Source organism: Condylostylus longicornis, unplaced genomic scaffold (assembly GCF_029603195.1).
Source record: "Condylostylus longicornis isolate FDR11 unplaced genomic scaffold, ASM2960319v2 ptg000048l, whole genome shotgun sequence".
Lineage (NCBI taxonomy): Eukaryota > Metazoa > Arthropoda > Insecta > Diptera > Dolichopodidae > Condylostylus > Condylostylus longicornis.
This window is the reverse complement of record NW_026578017.1, coordinates 16348162-16369806: the sequence shown is the minus strand read 5'-3', so window position 1 is coordinate 16369806 and position 21645 is coordinate 16348162. Positions and strand designations below refer to the sequence as shown.

The 21645-nt window shown below is 21.7% G+C and overlaps 1 protein-coding gene across 11 annotated transcripts in view; it reads left to right on the top strand.

Annotated features, from left to right (window-relative positions):
- Positions 1-21645, top strand: part of LOC129611120 (PDZ and LIM domain protein Zasp-like) — a 61006-nt gene that overhangs the window by 30791 nt on the left and 8570 nt on the right. For 5 of the 11 annotated variants that reach the window (XM_055524075.1, XM_055524078.1, XM_055524084.1 and 2 more), the window contains exons 8-9: positions 3096-3264; positions 4116-4256. In XM_055524075.1, the coding sequence (XP_055380050.1) occupies positions 3096-3264; positions 4116-4256 (310 nt within the window). Of the gene's footprint in view, positions 1-915; positions 1605-3095; positions 3265-4115; positions 4257-21645 lie in introns of all 11 variants that reach the window. The other 6 variants (XM_055524081.1, XM_055524079.1, XM_055524083.1 and 3 more) reach the window with 3 other exon arrangements.

Here is a 21645-nt window from a genome sequence, read left to right as displayed (position 1 = left end):
TAATGTTTTTGCGATTAAACCTAAATGTGTGTAAAAAAAAAAACTAAATTCAGCATGAGCAAACAAATGCATCCGCATCTGTTACTACTACAACAATTGTATTGAATAATAACACAAATAATAACAGTATTAGTAACAATAACAGTAACAATCAACAATCCAACAATAATAATGTACCAATAAAAGCATCACATTCGCGGACAAGTAGTTCATCGTCAGCGACATCAGCATCAACTTCATCATCTAATTCATCATATCAATCATCATCGTTGTCATCGTCATCTTCATTTCTCAATAGCAATAACAATAATAGTATTAATAATAATAATTCAATAAGTGGAACATCATCAAATTTAATAGGACAAAAAAATTCATCTTCTCCTCCTTCTTTTTGTTCTCCATCATCTTCTTCTTGTGTTGGTAGTGTTAATCAATCAAATTGTAATCCAACTTCAACAGCATCATCATCAGTAATAACAACAACAACAACAATAGTGACAACACCAATATCTTCATCATCATCATCATTAATATCAAATATATCTACATCAGGATCATTATCAACATTAATAAATATACCACTGGCACCGTCACCTGATTTAAAATTTATATCATTATCACCAGCTCATTCAAGACAATCAAGTTTAGGAAGCTGTAGTGGTAGTAGTAGTGGTATTGGTACTGGACAAACAACAACAACTTCATCAATATACGGCAATCAAATATCATCATCATCATCATCTTCAGCATCATCATATATATCAGGAGTATCATCAAATCCCTCAATATCACCAATATTTCATCAACATAATTCTTATTTAAATAATACTAATAATACTAGTAATAATAATAATATTAAAAATATTGATCAAAATTCTAATTTTTCATCAAATTTATTAAAACAACAATCAACAGCTAATATAACAGCAACAACAATATCAACACAACCAATAGATATAACAAAAAAATATTTTAAAGAAAAATTAATATTAAGTGAAGATTTAAATAAATTAAATAACAGTAATAATAGTAATAATAATCATCATAACAATCATAATCAACAATTTCAACAACAATCTCAACAACAAAAAGAAGAAAACATTAAAAATAATTTAAAAATATCATCATCGTCCTCATCTACATCATTATTATCAAATCCTTTATCTTTAGTATCACAGATAACAAAAGGAATCGAAGAAAAATTAATTGAAACAGCCGTTAACCAAAATACAAAAAACAATAATAATAATAATAACAATAGCAATAACCATCGAATAACGAACACTAATAAAAATAATATTGAAGGCAATTCAAATAATTTATTTGAAGAAGAAGAAGATTTAAAAATAACACCTATAAATATGCTATACCATAATCATTATAGTGATAAATTATCTATTGATACCGGGCGTCTTAGCAATTTAGAACAACGTAGTATTAGCCCATACCCAACAATACCGTTTCCTGATGAACCAACTTATGGTAGTATAAGTCCATACCCAAGTATTCCACCACCATCCCATATGGAATATGTAACAATTCAGGGTAATGTTATTAGAAGTGTTATACCACCTGGTAAGGGAATACACGTTGATTATAGCAAGGTAAATTATGATAAAAGAAAACGCTAAATTGTATTTATTATTAAATACAATGTAATTATGATGTTGTTATTAGAAAAAACAAAGTAAAAATAAAATGAGAAACTGTTATGATTATATAATAAAATTATTTACTGTTATTGTTGTTGTTCTTGGGTACCTTCTATATACATGTTTGATGGTTGATGATTATACTAAAATATTATTATGGCTTTTGGGCTTTGTTTAAATATTACTGATCATTTTTTTTTTAGATTTGCTGTTATCCTTTACTGTTCTCTGTCATTTCCTTATATATTACGAATATCTTTTAGAAACTTAAATTATACACGCTTCTGTTAAGTTTTATTAAAATAATGAAATCAAAATTTATTTTATAAATATTAAAACAAAAATTTTTCATGTGACTAACAATAGGTTTTAAGAAGATAAGAGCCCTTAGTAACAAAACCAGCATTAAACTTAACTTTATTAAAAAATTTCAATAATTATAGAAATGAAAATATTTTAGAAACTAGCACGTAGTTGCATTTATTTCTGGCTGCACCCAAAAAAAATATTTATCAAAATTTTTACTCAAATTTTTAGAACCTTATTTTGGACTTTGGTTATAAAATTTGTAATTGCCACATTTCGAATTCCATCTGTTTAACAAAAAAAATTGTAAAAAACTGAAAAAATTTTGGCATTTTTTATCTTACGTTATTTTACTCATTTCTATAATTTATTTCTTGGTATATGCATATAAAATGATATTGTGTGGTCAAAGTTTGCATTTATATAATATTATTTTAGCAATAATGACTTAAAGCTTGGTTCCACATAAAATAATTATGAAAGATCAGAACATTTTTCTTCCATCTTAGACAATAAATAATTGGTATAACAGGTTGTTAAATCATTCAACTTCATTTTAAATACAAAACATTAAAGGACATTATTTAGTGCTGAGAATAATGTGTGTGTTTATGATAAAATTTTTATAATATACTTTCAATTTATGATGAATTGGAAATTTGGGAAAATATTTTGCATAATTTGGAATATTATTTTGCATCGTATATTGTTATTGATTATATTACTCATATTCTGAGATTAATACTTTGGATTATTACTGTTATAAATTTAAATTTACTTAAGAACTAGTACGAGTATAAATTTATTGCATTTCGGTTTAAATTCAACTTGCCTATGAAATACTATATAAGAAAATACTGTATAAGAAAATAAAAATATATTTTTATACAAAATTAATATTATTTTCAAAAACATAATCGTCTAATTAAAACCAAGATATTTAAGACTAACACTATATTGCAATAATAATATTTTAATCTTGTATAACAGAACTTTGACCACCAATAAAAAAAATTATTTATTTTTAGTTATTAATTTTTTTTTTATTTAATTATTATTATTATAAATTATTTTACATTCATTTACTTAAAATCTTATTAATTATTATTGTCATTTTTATTTTTGTATAATTTATAGGTAAGCCAAGGTTATGCACCACGACCATTTAATCAAGGTCAATTGAGTCCACCATCTGGTAGTCAAAGATCACCAGGATCTGGAGCACCAAGTTGGTCACAACCAAGACCAGCACCAATTGTTGCACAAAGTCCATATGCAACATTACCAAGAACTGGTTCCTCTCAAGGTAAGATTGAAATTTTTTAATTATATTTTATATTAAATATACATCTATAATATTATTTAAATGTTTTTAAATTTTATATAATATAATAATTTATGATATATAATAATTTGTTATGTACATAAATATATATGTATAAAACATTGTAAAATATCAATATAATTAATAAAAATATAAATATGTTTCGGAATTTAGAAAGAAAGACCGGAATTTGGAAAAAAAAAAATATTTGATTTAAAAGCGAAAATTTTTGATTTAAAAAGAAATTTTTTTTGAATCAAAGAAAAAATTTTTTGATTCAAAAAAAAAATTTTTTTTTATTTGTTTTTCAAATTAAAATAAAATATTTTTATAAATTATATTTTGTAAATAATTTCGAAAGCAAAAAAAAAAAACACATTTTATAAATATTTTTAATTGTTCGCATCATTATTTTTGATTATAAAAACAATATGTGTTGTTGTAGTTAAAAATTTTCTAAATGAAATATTTTTTATTTTACAATTAATATTTTTATAATATTATATATAGAACAGAATAGGTTCCTTCTTATATTTACAAATTCGTTCTAAAATAATAATTATTGTTCTGTTTTGTTTTATATTTAAATTTTATTGTTTTTATTTTCATTTTTTCAATGTATACCAACAATTTTATATAAAAATTTTTTTTTCTATTTTTTACCTTTATATTTTTTCTTTGAATTAAAAAAAAATAATATTTATATATCTATATAAATTCATATAATGTATAATATATAATTGTATATAACATAAAACAAATTTGCTATTAAATATACTATACATATATAATATAAATAAAAACAAAAACAAAAAAATATATATACAAAATAGGACGTCATAGCTACAGTAGCCATTCTAGTAGCAACGCTTATAGTGCCAACAAAAGTCATGTAACATTTGGTCCAAATACATACTCCAGACCAGTACCAATTCAATCTGCTTATAATAATGTTAATATCTACAATAGAGGAGGTAGGAAATGTGATAGTTGAAAAAAAAACAAAAAAATAAAGGGAAAATCAAAGATAGTAAATTTTAAATTTACTATTTTATGAAATGAAAATCTAAATTCGAGAGATTGCAAATCTTATTATTTTATTTTTTTTTCGTTTTTAAAATTATGAAAATTAATAAAAATATTTTCATCGCAAATATACATAAAAGTATATATGTATTCCTCTCGAAAATAAATTTTCCAAAAAAAGAAAAAAAAATTTTATTAAAAATTATGCATTAAAATTGCGCAAAGCATTTATTTTTAATTTAAAAGCTTGCAACTGAACTGATAGGACTGTATGACTATATTATTTAATAAAAATGGCTTAATTTCATAACATTATAATTCTTGCTATTTTTTTTGTCTTCATTTCTCTATATCACTTCTATTTTCATATTATTTTTAATATAATTATTATACATAGTTCAATTATCCTTGAAAATTTTTTTCTTAAAAAATTTTTTTTCCTCTTTCATTTTCATTAAAAATTTTAAAAATAAATATTTGCATATAATTTTAATTATACTTTCCCTTATAAGTATATAATATGAAATAAAATATCAATATTTAAAATTCTATCATATAATATACATACATGCATATACATAAGCGTATAATAATTAATTCAATTAAAAGGAAAATTTATTATATCAAACTACATCTTATACATTTTCTTTTCTCCTTCTCTTTCATTTAATAATTTTTTTTATATATTATTTTATATAAATGAATACAAATTGCATAATAATAATAATATACATGCTAGTATAACAAAATAAAAATAAAAACAAATTCATTATTTCATAAATTTTATTATTCGTTTATAACATGAAATTTTAAAATTAAGAAAATATTGGAAGTATTAGGTATCTATCTATATTCATAATTCATACAAATTTATGTCATGAAACAAATTGCAATGTCACATGAGCTAAAATAGTGTGTTATATAGATTTCTTACATCATCATGTAGATTTAGGCTGATCATAATAAGGATTTTCTAAAATTAAGTCAAATACTCGAAAGTTATATTGAAAAATAAAAGTTATTTTATTCTAACAATACCCTCTCCATCTTTCCGTAGAAACACTTAAGAATTAGTGGTAGTTGGTAGTTTTTGACAATATACTCGTAGTATCTTAATAGAACAAATAATATAATGCAAAATATTGAAATTTAAGTGTGATAAGTGCAAACAAGTTGGCGTATCGTTACAAATCTAAAATTTTACATTTTTTACACTAATTATTTTGATAATTTTTGAAAAAAAATAAAACAAGAAATTTTTGGTTGCTTCATTGTAGACAATATTGCCAGCATATACCATTCAGAAAAAATTATGATTTAATTTTGGTTTTATTTCTTCTATTCCAATTCCTTAAAAAATCATCCTTATTTAAAAATAATACCGAAAAATTGTTGGAAAAAAGAGATGCATTACTTCTTTTGTGTTTTCATTTTTTTTGAGATTTTTCCTTTTTAATTTTTATTTTAAACAATAAGAACAAATAAATAAAATAAATTTACGTAGTAATTTAATATCCTTTCTCATTTTTCAATTTATTTAATATATACACCTGTACAAATATTTATATTTTCATTTACATATTTATTTTGTATTTATTTAACTCTTTCCTTTTTTTAAATTTATTTTTTTTTTTGTTTCAATTTAATTTAATTGATATTTTTTAAATTGGTATATTTTGTCAATAAAAACATGAAATGAATGAATATTTCAATTATGTAGAGTTCGAATTGTGTCAGAATATTTATTAAATTATCAGAAACCTTATGTCTATAATAATACAAACTCTTAAATTAGATTTATTAGAGTTTATTGACTGAGGTTATAATTTGTTTTTTATGCTGGGAATTTATTCATTATTTGTACAAAAATGTTAATTAACTGATCTTTTAATTAACTTCTAGGTTAATTTATTAGTATAGGTAAAATAATTATTATTTCACATATTTACGATATTCATTTTGTTAATTATCATTTTTAATTAAATTAGATTTATTTTTATTTTTTTACTCTTTTATTACTTTTAATTATATAATGGCTATTTATTTTAGGGTTAATTACATACTATTATATACCAATATTTTTATTATAATTAATATTAATAACGTATTGTATAATTGTGAATATTGTAACGTAATGTGAATTGTATATTGCAAAAAACGAAAATGGCGTGTAATTGTTAAGTATATGGTAGAACCTTTTGTGAACTTTCTACTTATTTCCATATTTTCGTCTTGTATAACATAAAAGCAGTATAATTTTTTGTGTTAATATCTATGTGTTTAATTTTTTTCCGAAATTATTCAATAATATTTTAGAAGCTTAGTTAAATAGAGTAAGATTCTAATTCCAATTATCTTTTGTACTTTTAATTCTTATTTAATAGCAATTTCGACCATATTTTTCTAATAAATTGTAATGAAAATTAAAATTTATTTAGATCATTAAAATTATTTTAAATATATAGACAATCATTCAGAAATTACAATTAGTTTTGAATTTTCTCACCCTTTTACTCACGGTGTGACAATGATATGAACGTCATAAGTTATGCGATTAATGCAGTCACCACAACTGTATTTATAAAATAAATCTATTTAGAAATTTACGTCGTCTTTCAAAATATTATATTTAATAATATTTATGAATTAATTACCTAATTTATTGAATATTCATTCCATAACTATTATAAATGTTTTATTGAAGTATAAGAATTCTCTCATATGATATAATCACAAAATACATTCACCAAATATTTTTTTTTAAATAATTACCTTGCATTAAGACTACGTCAAAGGCTCAGAATAAATTAGGTATAATACAGTAGTTTGCGTTTTAATGTTCAAGATGAAAGTACGAAACTCTTCAAATCGAACAGATGTAATCATTTTAGTACATATGTATATGTAGATAAAGTACTAAATTAAATTATTATACAAAAATAATCCAAATATTTACATATAAAATTATTAAAGTTCAAAAATTTTTTTAATTAAGTGAATATTCACTAGTATATGTACATATGTAGGTAGATTGTATAATGGCCCTGTATACACAAATTTCATATTATGTATATACATTATTTATTACCACAACAACGTGTATGTATATGGTCAAATATGCAATGAATAGGTAAAAGAACCAAAAGTCATAAAAATTTATTAAATAAATAAATAAATAAAAAGTTGCCAGCTATATTTTTTATTTATTTTTATTTATTGTTTTTGTATTCACCATATGGTTACTTTATTTTGCATTATATTGTTATAGGCGTGCTTATAAATTATTTTAATGAATTAAATTTATTGTGAAATAAAAAAAAAAAAATATTTTTAATAATTTTTTGAACAATATCGAATTTTTTTTTTTTTCACATTTATTTTTTTCGCCTATTGTTATTTAAAAATACAAAAATAATTGTACTAAAGCATATTGAATTTAATATCGAATTGAAAATTTTACAGGAAATCAATGATTTCAAATTAATAATTTATGAATATTTTATGCAATTTAAAACAAAAGCGAAACAATTTTTTCAAACTAATTAGAAATAATTAAACAATGAATATAAAAAAAATAAAAAATGGGGTTTTTTTTATCAATTTTTCCAATTGATACAAAAAATATTAATTTTACAATAAAAAAATTTTTTAATAACAATTTCATCCCAGTAAAATAAGGGTTATGTGCCCACCTTATATGAATTGTAGTTTTTACTATAATTATTAAAATAGCATTCAATTTCGAAGCAGTAAATAATTTTGTAAAGTAAAAATTAAATTATATGCATATAAATTTACATTCAAAATTGCTGTTATGACAGGAAAATTATTTTAATGTATAAGGAAATATAATATATGGCGGATGAATTGTATTCAACACTAGTGGTCTATTTAAACTCTATTAAATTTAGCTGTAGGAGGGCATAAACTCATATAATATAATGGGCATAAAACTTTACAACCAAAACAATTTTATATTAAAGAATTTTTAATATTTTCAAATTTCACGACTCAGATATGTATGTAATACAGTTACGGATTGGATGTTTGGCAAAATCTTCAAAAAAAATTGCCGTTTCTTTGCAATTATTACTTAAAAATATTCTGTAATTTCAAGCAGTTCTGTACAATATTATATTTTACTTAGGGATCGAATTATAATCTTTGAAATTCCTTCTTTTCAAATTGTAAGACATTAGGGTTTTGGGAGGCTTAAAATTGAAAATACAATAATATAAATAAATTTGTATTTAAAAAATATCAATATTATTTATCATAATTATAATAATAATAATTCAATATTCAATATTACTTATAGTTTTCCAAGCATAAGCAATAGGAATACCAAAATAAATGGCAAATAAAATTCCATAAAATAATATAATTATTATAACATATTTGAATATATTATATTATAATTAATTACAACACAACACATATATAAAAACCTATAAAATAAAATTGAAGAAAATTAAAATTAATTCTAAATTAATTAATGCAATAAAATTTCAAAAGTATATTAAATAACATAATAATTAATATAATATAATTAAACATAAATATTTTTATTTTATTTTTTTTCCTCTTTTAATAAAATCTAGATTACTATTAAAAAATTCACAACAATATTGAATTTGAATATGGCATTAAAATATGATTTTAATCATTTCAAATTTATATACAAACAAAATATACTTTTTTTTTTTGAAGTGAATCCGTCAATAGTTCCTATATAATGTATACACACATCAACACACAAAATAATAAAAAAATCATGAAATTTTTATATTTCCCGGAATTAAATTAAAATTAAATTTATATAAGAAGTAATAATTAAATAAATGCACACAAATAGCTGCTACTCATTTCAAAAATTACATACATCAATTTGTTTTTTAAATATATATATAATATATACAATTGTTATTGTTATTACAGTCTTTATAGCATAATGGTTACTTGACGCAAAATAAAAAAAAATAAAAATAATTATTATAAATTTATATTAATTTTTTTTTTGTTGAATAACACAGTAAAATCATTATAATTTGAACTCAGTTTCCATCATAGTAAAATGAGAGATATAGTTGAGTTTAAAAAATAAGTGTTGCCGTTATATTATTAAATTCATAAATGAATGCAACATTTTAATTATGAAACTAAATTTTATAACTACAGCCATGTTATTAACAGTTGGAATTAAAGAAATTTTACTGTGTTATTAAATTTAATTAAAAGTTTTTTATAAAATTATATTTTTTAATAAAATTTTTATATAATCAAAAAATATTTATATATTTATTTTATATTTAATTAAATTTTTAAAAATCACACCTTTTCTTTTTATACAAAACATATTTTTTAATAATATTACATTTTGTTTTACAACATATTATTGCTTTTTGATTATATATTATTTTTGAGAAATTTATAAATTTTTAATATTATATTTTTGTTGCAATATAAAGAAAAGCAAATATGTTAATATTTTTCATTATGACAATTATGACATAAAATTTTTATTGTTTAATTTTTTTTGTAAATAATATTATATAATCATATTAAATATTATAAATAAATGTGAGTGAAATCATAAACGAGTTTATTTACAACCCATATTCTTTAAAAATAATGAAATATTTTAATTAAATCAAAAGAATCACCTTCTTTTTATAGGTTCTTAAATATTTTTGTGGGCCAAAGTACTAAATTTTTGGAAAAGAAAATTAAAAATGTGAAATTTTCCGTGATAAATTAATAATTATTGTAGATATGTGACTTATTTTTTAATATATAAGTAATGCAATAATACTATAGACGTGTATTGTGTTTTAAAATAATGGGCCTATTTAATTAATATTAAAATCAACAAAATTTATTCACAATATTATTCACAATAATTAATAGAAATTATATGTAATAATTATTATTATAAAAAAATGTTGCCGTATGATAATAATTATCGTAATGTTTCTTAATTATTATCGTATATATTATAAAGATTATCGAATTTCTTATAGATAATATAGAAAATAAAATTTGTTAGGGAAAATAAATTCGAGATGAATGTCGCCATATTGTATTGTAATTACGAAAATTTTCGATTATATGATAGTACGATTTCTATTCCAATACGAAATGTTTAGCTATATGTATATAAGATGTTGAAAGCGATGATCGCTTATAAATTGGATTTGATTTAGTACTTTAGCCAAGGTAAATATTTTTTTTTTATTACTTAAAATTAAAAAAAAAAAACTCATATATGTTAAATGTTTTTTTTTTAACTATTTTTATTTTTATTAATTTCAATTAATGTTTTTTTTTTTTTGAATTACTCAATAATATTATGATATTTTACAAATTTTATTCAAATATAAATTAAATTTTTTTTTGTTGTCTCTTTTTAACTTTTGAGTGATTTAATTTAATTTTTGTTGTAGATTTTTATTATTTCGTTCTTCTTTTTTTTTCTGTAAAATATTATAAAAGTATTGTATTTTTTTTTCTATTTTGCGTCAACACAGTAACCATATTAAAAGCGCCACATTTTAATATTTTGTGGCAAGATTTTTATTTAATTTATTAATTTATAAAAATATTTAATTTAAATCACATAATTATTTTAAAATTAAAATTACAAATAAAAAACAGTGTTTTTGTGTGTATTTATTTTTTATAATATTATTTTAATATCTATACTAAAATATAATAAAGAACTAATTTCAATTTAGTGAAAATAGTGATTTTTTTAGATTATATACAAAAAATATTAGTTTAGAATTAAATTTTAATTTATTGGTTATTAAATATAATAAAATATTATTGATTCGGAACTTTTAAGCCTTTCTACAGCAAAAATTGCTAATTCTTAAGTAAAATTAAAAATTTTTGAAGTTTTTGTTGACATATTGAAGATTTTTACATTTATTAATTTTGGAAATTACTTAAATTATAGTAAAATCTTAATTAGTCACCGTTACAATGTTACATTTAAAATTTTTATTTAATTTCCTTAAAATTTCTTCTAAATATCATTTCCTTTAAAATTTTTCATGTAAATGCATTTATAAATTAAAAATTGCCTTATTTGTTGGTTATTTTTGGCCCAATAGTTTTGGGAACGAAAAAAATGAAGAAATATTCTTCCAAGTATCATTTTAATTATTATTTTAATATTTTCAATTCTTGCAAATTGTAAAATGGCCCATTCAAATTAGTTAATTATTATATTACGATGCAAAATTAAAATAAGAAAACTTCATTGCCAAAAATATGAATTTACTATTAAATTGTCGAAAAATTTATTCTCCCCACTGGACTGTCACTATTAATTTTTTCGAAATGAAACAAAAGTTTTCTTTCTGAAATCGAATGCAATTTGCAAAATTGAATAATATACAAAATTAATTTTTCCACAATATTTTCAATTATTTTTAATTTAATGAAGTAAATATAAGTAGTAATCAGAGGAAAACACTGCTGAATATAATATTGTCCTTGAGGATTAATTTAAAATTTTAATTAGAATTTTTTATATTATTATTTTTTTTATTGTATTACTATACAAAAAAATCTTGTGATTTTCTCTTTGAATTTAATCCTTACATTAATATTATTACTACTAATTCTATGATGATAAATAGAGAAAAGAAAAATATAACCTAGTTTCAGATTTTTTTATTTAAAAAATCTTTGTTATAATATTTCTGGTTTTTCTTTTTTTAAATCTATAATATAAATAAGCGTATTATATACGTGCACTTTCCATATCATTTACAAAAAAAAAAAAATAAAATGGAAAAACTATAAATAATATAGTAATTTAATATAAATATCGTATTTGAATAAATTTCTTCCATTTCTATAATAAAATTTTTCTAAGTTTACAACTCTATTCAACTCAACGCTTTTTCTTTTTTAATAAATTGACTTTTTCATTTGGTATACTTTGGGTGCATAAAACAGATTAGATAATATGATATTTGTTGATAAAGAATTTTGAACGGTTTTATTGATTATAACACAAAGAATTTTAAAATTTTTCATATATCATTCCAAAAAAATTTTTCCGATTTGGGTGATTACTTTGTAAACGATGAATTCCCAGTAATACAAATTGTGTTGATTATATGTCTTGAATTCGGGCTGGCTCACTTGAAGGTGGGAACATGGAGATCCAGTGGCATGACAACGGTCCCAAATGGCTTAACGCACTCTTATTTACACACTCTAAATTTTGTATAGCATCCTCCAGTTTAATGAGTAGTTCAAATATGTGATCCCTCTGCCTCCCTCTTATAATATTGCAATAAGAGAGATACTACTTCAAATACAATTAATTTTACGAATCAAATTTAAAAACAATTTGATAGGAAATATTTATTTTAGGCAATTCCAAACGTATATGTATAGGATTTTTGTAAAACTTTTAAAATTTACTACAATGAATGGATGATTTTCAAATGAACGGATTAATAAATTTATTAAATCAAAAGGATAAGCTTAAAAATTTAAAATTAATTCAACCAACCTGCACTGAGAGATTATTCTAATTCTTTCAAAATAATTTTGTCCAATCCTTATCCAATTTGAAAACTGTTATAAATAGCAACATATCAATTCAAAAATTAAATCGTTTCTTATACACTTTCTAATTTCTGATGAAATATTAAACTCAATAAGCATGCAGAACAATTTAAAATGATCGATCGGTAAAGTCACCTAGAATTCTTTACTTTATTTTTCTATATTCATCTTTTTCTTTTTCTTTACATTTTCATTTTATATAGTTCTTCTTTAAATTTGATTTTATTCCATTAAAATTCATTTCATTTTTCATTACACTTTTCTATAATATTTTATAATCTATATTGAAATTACTTTTTCTGTAAAGGTAATTTTATTCAAACAGAAAATATAAAAAATTTATTATACAAGGTTCTTTTCACTCGTTATCCTCCTTATAACAGATTTTTCTATATTTCTAGAATTATGTTTTTTCTTTTTTTTACAATATGTGAATACAATAATATTATAGCTGGTTAGAAAATGTGTACACTCTTGGCCTTGACCTATTTTATGTGGTTGTATATGTAATATCAGATACGTATATGTACATATGTATATATACTTTTGTAAGCATTTATGCACTTATATGATGTAAAGTAGCTCTAGCTGTATTATGGATAAAATGAAAATTGAACAAAATGGCTTTCACGTTATAAATGGGAAGAATGAGAAGAAAAAACAAAAAAATGAAAATTATGTTGTTTTTTGCTGCTCGTTATTGTTATTTTTTTTTGCTTTTTTATTCTTAAATCCTTTGAAAATTTATGTTATGAAAAATCAGCAGCACTTAAACTGAAACTGGAATGCATAAAGCGTGTCTACAAATTTTTTGTAATAATCTATTATATTCATATATATATATGTGTGTTGTGCGTATACACATACATACATAATTACAATAAAAATTAAAATATGTAATAAAATCTTGAAAATTACAAGAATATATGTACAAATTACTGGTACATACATATTACGTATACCCTTAAATTTTCGGTAAAAATATTACCATTAAGCGTTATGAACAATGTCATGAGAACGGGAAAAAAAAGGTATATAAATAAAAATATTAGCTACTATACTTAAAAAAAAATCCTGATGGAAGCATAAAACCCCTTAATAAAATCATATTTAAATTTTTGTCATATTTTAATTCGCCTACGCGTCTTATAAGTCACGACCATTCCTAATTTAATGATAAATTATTTTTTATGGTTTTATCCATTCAATTTTGTATTTCTTTAATATTGTTCTTTAGCTTCTAAATTGTTTTGCCTATTTTAAGTGCCACATTGTATTTTTTCCTCCTCTAAAAGCAAGAATAAAAATATTTCATTTATTATAAAGAAAAAAGAAGTATTTTATCTTGAAAATTTCATCTCTTTTCCATACTAACTTACAAGATTAGAAGCAATGATAAGGAGGAAATTTCAGAGAAAAAAAAATTAATAAATAAAAGTATTCAAAAAAACTGCAAAAATTTGAGGAAAATAGAAAGTAGGATAATAGAATTTTTAATAATAAAAAAATATGAGGAACGAAACATAAAAATGACATTCGTTTCATAAGATATGAAATTATTAAAAAGTCATACATACATACATATGTGATCTCTAAGTAGAGCTATAAGGCTTAAATAACCTGCGTAATTATCGTATAGTAAATGCAATTATCGAATAAAGGACAAAAATTCATAGCGATATCCTGCAAAATTTTTTGGTAGTTTAACAAACAAAATATATGTAGATGAAAAAAATTTGGTGACCGTCAATTTTTTTTTTAAATATGTAGTAAATTTTTCCAATCTCTTTAATTTTTTAAGAATATGGAAATCCTTTACATATTATATGCACAGGGTGTCACGAAAGTATATAACAACATATACCATTGGTTACAGGATCAAATGTTGGTAAAATTTTTGTTCCGAACTAGGTGCCAGATTTCAAGGGTTTCTGAGTTTCTGGGTTTCAGGGATTTTAACGAATTTTCATGAAATTTCTACTTATCCAAGTAATTTTTCTCTAAGTATATTTCATACTTTAGGAAAAATCAAATTTTCCCTTTTTTTATTTTTTAGTTTTCTTTAACCGAATTATTTTGTACGAAATTTTAAAATTCTATTTAACAGAATTTTGCCCACCTGCTTAATGTTTTATTTAAGTTACAAAATGTCCCAAAATTTTTTATGGCACACAAGTTATAGAACAAAAACCATTTCTATATCAAGATTTCAAAGGCCCCAATGAAATGAAAAAAAATCAAAAAAATTTCGCCATTTTTGATTTTTTATTGATTTTAAGTGCTACATTGATTTTAAGTCATTCTAAAAGTAGTTCGAATTTTTAAAGAATAATTTCTCATTTTTACTTTCCAAAAAGTGCATATTGCAGTAAACATTGCATATTGCGCATAATAATTACTGTCCCGTTTTCCGGCGCTCATGGCACATGTTTACTTTGCATGGTAACAATTTTTAAGCACAATATGTAAAATCATTTTAATTCTTAATTTCCGTATATTTGAACGTAATTTCTAAATTGTTTTGTTCAATTAATATTGTACAATTAAAATTCCCATACATGCATATGTAGATATTATGGTACTTTCATTTCTTTACACTTAAATACATTAAAGTGTACATAAAGACCAGATATAAAATAAAATATGCAATAGATAAACTTATCAACATGATAAGTTGTTCGAAAGAAGCTTATTGCCATTCTCTTTCTCATATACATACATACATACATACACGTATTTACATAAAATAAAAATTCTTGACACAAAAAACCATTCTGCGTAATGTTAAAAGAAAATATTATGAGAGATACAAAAAAAAAATAATGAGAGGAACAAAAAATAAGAAATTACAAAATAAAAACAATAAAAACAAAAAAAAATTAAAAATGAAAGAAAATTGCGGAAAAACGTTTTCCCTTTTCTTTTTTTCTTTTGTTATTTTGTTTATGTCGGAAAAATAGAAGGAATAAAACGGTAAAATTATTAAGAAAAAAAAAAAGGGAACAAAAAAAAAATAAGTAAAGAAAATTTTTATTTTTTTCTTTGTTTTTTTTTGTTGTTGTTTTGCTTTACAGTACATGAAAAGTAAAGTAGAAAGACTAAAAACCTGGCAGTATTTCCTCTAGTTAGGTTCATATTATTATGTATATATTGATGTTCTTACATACGCTAGCTATATGCTCTGAAAATAATATTATAATAGTAAATGTGTATGTATGATTAAGGATGAAGGATGTAGGTCGTTCATGTGACATGTGTAATATTTTTGTTTTCTACGCTTAAATGCACGTATTCTTACATTCTTATATATATTTTCTGAATAAGCCTATATATAATATATACATGCATATGCTTATGTTAAGTGAATATAGCGGGGTCTTTATATTTTATGATAGCAGCGACATCTTCGTGCTAAAAGGATGAATATTATTAAAATTTATGTTGTTTGCTTTTTATTTTTTTTATTTTCATTTTTCTTTCTTCTTATTTTTTTTTTACTTTTTTTTTTGGGAAAGGGTTAAAAAGCTATATTATATGAGAATATTATTTTCACTCCTTTTCTTTTTGCATATATTTTGTCTTTTAGTTGGCTTGCATAAAGAATGTATGATGAGATGTACAAGAAATAATTTTTAATATTTTTATAATATATTTTAAAGGTACACAAACATATGTACATAACATGTACATATATGTGTACATATTTGATATTGTATAGTATAAATAGTGAATGTGTACATTAAAGAAATTAAAGGAACAAAAACGCTTGAAAAATGATTCAATAAATTTAATGGATTTTTATATTTCTCTGCCATTTTTTTTCCTTTAAAAAAAAAAGGATGAAAAAATTACAAAAGCAAAACATTTTATTTCCTTCTTTTATTTTTGTATTTTTTTTTTTTTTATTCAATGTTCAATTGTTAACATAATTTTCTTTTTTGTTTTTAATATAAATTTTTGGCGTTCATGTAAATTTGAATACTTCACTACCTCGCATGACACTTATATACACACATATTATATGTATATCTGAAGTAGAAGGATTATGCAGAAAAAAAAAATTTAGATTTCATCTCAGTTGAGTGTATAGTAATAGAATTTGTATTGGATTTTGTTAACATACTCGTAATTCTTTACAAAATCAAAATATAGTTATAAAAACAAGTACCTATCTACATTGTATAGTAATTTCTTGTTACTAACTGACATCAGATCACTTATCTTGGAAATAAATGTTTTAGTTTTAACAATACAATACACGTTTACTTAGGTTCATATCCATTATAAAGAACGTCAAGGTTATAGTATACATTAAATGAACAATATGATCGCACTTAAAAATGAAATTCAATGTTTTAAGGATTTTTTTTTCTTTCCATTATTTTTATTAATATGTAAAAAAAAAATCACGTATTTTATTCAAATTTGTGCGTACAGCTCTATATTATGCAAATAAAAAACATAATAGCGTAAAAAGGACATTAATATTTTAATAGATGTTCTCATTTTATTGTTATGTAATAACGTCGTATACTTTTCAAAGTAATAGTCGTATCTTTATCTAAGATGTGAGCCTAAAATTGAAAGTATTTAACTCACAACTCAAATTATTTAGTTTATGAAATTCGAAATGTCCTTATATAAAATTCTTTAATAAAATTTATAGTTTTCAATCAAAAAGAGAGAATCCTTTTGATTTTATAATAACAATACTTTGGATGAATTAATAAGCGAATGAAATATTTTAGAATGATTCGACTAACATGACAGAAGGCTGGTGTTATTGTCAATATTCTACGTTTTCTTACAATAGTTCTTTGGTTACATGATCGCGGGGTTTAACAATATTATTTTTTTTCTACATAAATTTATTTCAATAGAAGTGGAATTTTATTATACGTATAAAATATTTTTTTCTCTTCGAAAAATTGTTTATATGATTATGCCGGAAAATATATTGAAAATTGGATAAAATTATTGCAATTTTTCTCTTTTAACTCATTTTTTTTTATATTTTTACTGAAAAGAAAAATCTTTGTGATGTTTATATACACACAAACGTATGTATATAAACATCAGTAGATTGTCATATTTTCTTGCTTTTTTTTTTTTGATTTTTTTTTTCGTGTTTAAATTTTATCCGCAATTCTTTTCTAAGCGTCCCTATTTTTTCATCCTTTAGGATTAATTTTATATACCTTTGTAATATGAACTCTATATAAATATTGGTCTATTTTAGTTGACTCATTTTTGTCTATACCTACTGAACTTTATTAAATTTTTAGTTTAAAATAGAAACTAAGGACGAATTCTTTTCATATAAGTATGCAATATTTGGGAGCAAAATAAAGGATATTTGGTAAAGGACCTTGTTTCGCAAACGGATTTTAATTCAAGTAGAAATTAAGTCTTTAGTTTTTCTACTCTTGTGAACACTTTTCCATGCTCTACAATAGTTACATCTAATTCACATCCAGTGGATAAAAGTGAGAAAGCTTTTTAAAGCTTTATGCCAGAATAGATTTTAAAATGTTTTCTTTCCTTCATTATAATTGTTAAAAATTATTTAATTTTGTTATTATTTATAAAAATTTCAAAAAATTTCTTAGAACAAAAGTAATTAATATCCAAATTTCAATTCAATAAATTGAAGGAATAACACATTATTCATCCATTTAAAATTCGAATCCAATCAAAAACTCCTAAATTTTTCTGAAAAAAATGCCCACTCTCTCATACATTTATTTAACATTTATTCTTTTAATGTCTTATATTGTGATTTTAAGAATAGTCTAATAATTTTTTAATATAGCTCTCGCTCAGCACTGTATTTTCATGTATTATTGCGTATATATGCCACTCGTATTATTTATATGTTGAGTATTTTTTAAACATAGTATCTGCATTCCAACATTTTGTTTTCGATTTTTAAAATATTCTTTATTTTTCTTTTAACTTTAAGTCTTCAATTTGCTTTTCAGTACTTTAATTGCAACTCTTAACATAAATATTTTCGCTATTCTTTTTATTCCCTTTACACGATGGATATTTTGTTGAAATAATTTACAAGCAGATTTTCTGAATTAGAAAAAATAATTCTATTTTATTTAGAATTTTATAACTTAGTGTTTTTTTTGGCTGTTCTCATTAATAAATTATTACCTTATCACTTTTCTTACCTTAAAATTATTTTGGTTTTAAGATTCACACAAAATTATAATATCATAAATAATGGAATTGTAAAAATACAAGTTTACTATTGAATACTTAAAAGGTAAGCCCTAATATTTTCGAATATACTTCTGTATGAACTAAAGCTTCAAAACGTCTTCTGAATTAAGTAGTCCTAGCCTTCTGAATTAACATGAAACATTTGTTCATTCAGTTCATAGTGATCAAATTATTTTGCAAATTTTTTTACAAATATTCAAAAATATTTACGGCATATATAGCTATACGACATTTTAATATTTTAATATTTAAATTTTAATAATAAAAAAATATTTTAATAATTTAATATTTTAAGAATAAAACTTGACACAAAATTCTTACAATTCATGTTCTTCTAAAGATTAGAAAATTTTTTATAATAAAATTCAAAGAATAAAAAAAAATTGCATACATTTAGGATGCCTTCAATTCACTTATATTTTTTGATTTTTATCTTTCTACCTTTTTTAACTTATTAATTTTTTATGTGACTTTTTTAAAAATTGAATTTAATTTTTTTGTTTTTGTAATTTTTTTTTTTTTGAAACGAAATTCATGCAAAATATTCTGTTTGTATTATGCAAATGTAATCTTCGCATAAATTGAATTGAGGAAAAATCACTTTTGGCTATATACGTTATACGTACGTATGTTGTATGTATATTTGCCAGGAAGGAAATTATCCATTTATAAAACATGAAAGAATAATGAAATATATTCGAGGTAAATAAAAAATTTAGACAAAAAAGAAAAATGATATCAGAAAAAATTTCATGACAAAGAAGAAAATATTACAGGATAACAGAAGGATAAACTAGAAATATATAAGTATGTACAGGCAGTATGTAAGCAACTCATAATGCAAAGAAACGAAAAGAATAATAAAAATGAAATAAAATATTTCTGTTTTGAAATTTTTTAAAAATTTTAGAAAAGTAAGGAAAAATCAAAATGAATTTTTTTTTTTTTTTACAATAAAAATTTCACTATGATCTCATTTTAGTTATTTATAAAAAGCCTTTACGTTCTTTTTTCTTTGAATCAGAACTAAAACTTTTTAAATATTATAAAAGTTTTGTAGAAGTTTTTTATGCTAAATTGTAATTTCTGTGAAAGGAATTGAATGTCCTTTAGATTTATTTTTGAAAAAAAATTTGCTCAATATCATTATCGGAGAATTTATAAAATATTTCTCAATATTTGCTCAGTTAATTAGTTAGTCAAAATATGAATTGAAGACACTATTGAATAAGAATGAGTCATCTACAATTTTTATGAAAATTAAGTAATTGCATAAGTTAAAGTTTTTTATATTTATTGTTCATATACAAAACCCCGTTTTTCAAAAAAAAAACGACTCAGTTTAAGATACAGCTTGTTTTTAAAAGATGTTATGTAACACTTTTAAATTATTTCGCCTTGAAATAAGGTTAATTTATTCGAAAATTCAAAAACTGTAGTTGACACCTTCATTCACTCATATCTTCAATTGCGATTCTTAATATACGTTTTAATGTTGCTGGATTTTTTGTATTCAAAGAGACTATTGTGGTATATTACGTATGTAAGAATATTGTAAGGATATTTTTTAAGTATTTTTGTGAATGAATACCAGATTGTTCACGAAGAAATAATTGATACGAAAAATTGACAATAATAAAAACCTTTCCTTGTAATTAATAATATTTTTACAATACTAAAGTTTCTTTCTCTTAAACATGCGATATTATTTCAGATTAAATTGAATGCTCTATTAAAAATCTATTTAGTTTAAATTAAAAATTTGAGAATACCATTAACATTGTAATTGATCTACAGTATTGAAAAATTTATTAAATTAAATTTTTTTTTCTACTTATTATTCAATCCTTATTTTGCCTTTATCGCATTTGTTCCATTATAAATTTCTTCAATATCTTCTATACACAAGATTTTATTTTAACAAGTTCTTTAACAACTTACTACACTCTCATCTTCTATAAAATTTAAACGCTTGTGTTTTTTTTTCTCTGTATTTCTTGTGTAGTTTACGATAACAACCTTTTAAAAAGAATTGAAATTTGAATTTTTTAAAAAAAAATTGAGTAAGTAAACACTATTGTTAAAACAGATTTATTTTTTAAAATAGAATATAAGAAAAATAATATAGATAAAATTACTTATGAAAAAAAAATTATGCAAAATTTGTTGTAATTTACTTGTTCATGTGAAAATAATAAATTATCACAATGACAATTTCTTCGTATAGCTATGATAAATAATATCTTATATGGTATTGGAAAATTAATATGAAAAAATTCTTATACAATCTCTTCTATTCATTTACTATAGAAAGTAATCAGTATAATATAAATATTATAATGGAAAATGTTGCATGTTATTGTACATATAAATTATATGTATATGCTCATGAAACGTGTAATGAAATGGAAGAAATTTATTACTAAAAATAAATAGTTCATCTAATTCATGAGATCCTGCTGCGATTTTTTTCTTTCTTTTTTTACTAAATTTTTCTCTTTTTAAGGACGTGTTAAT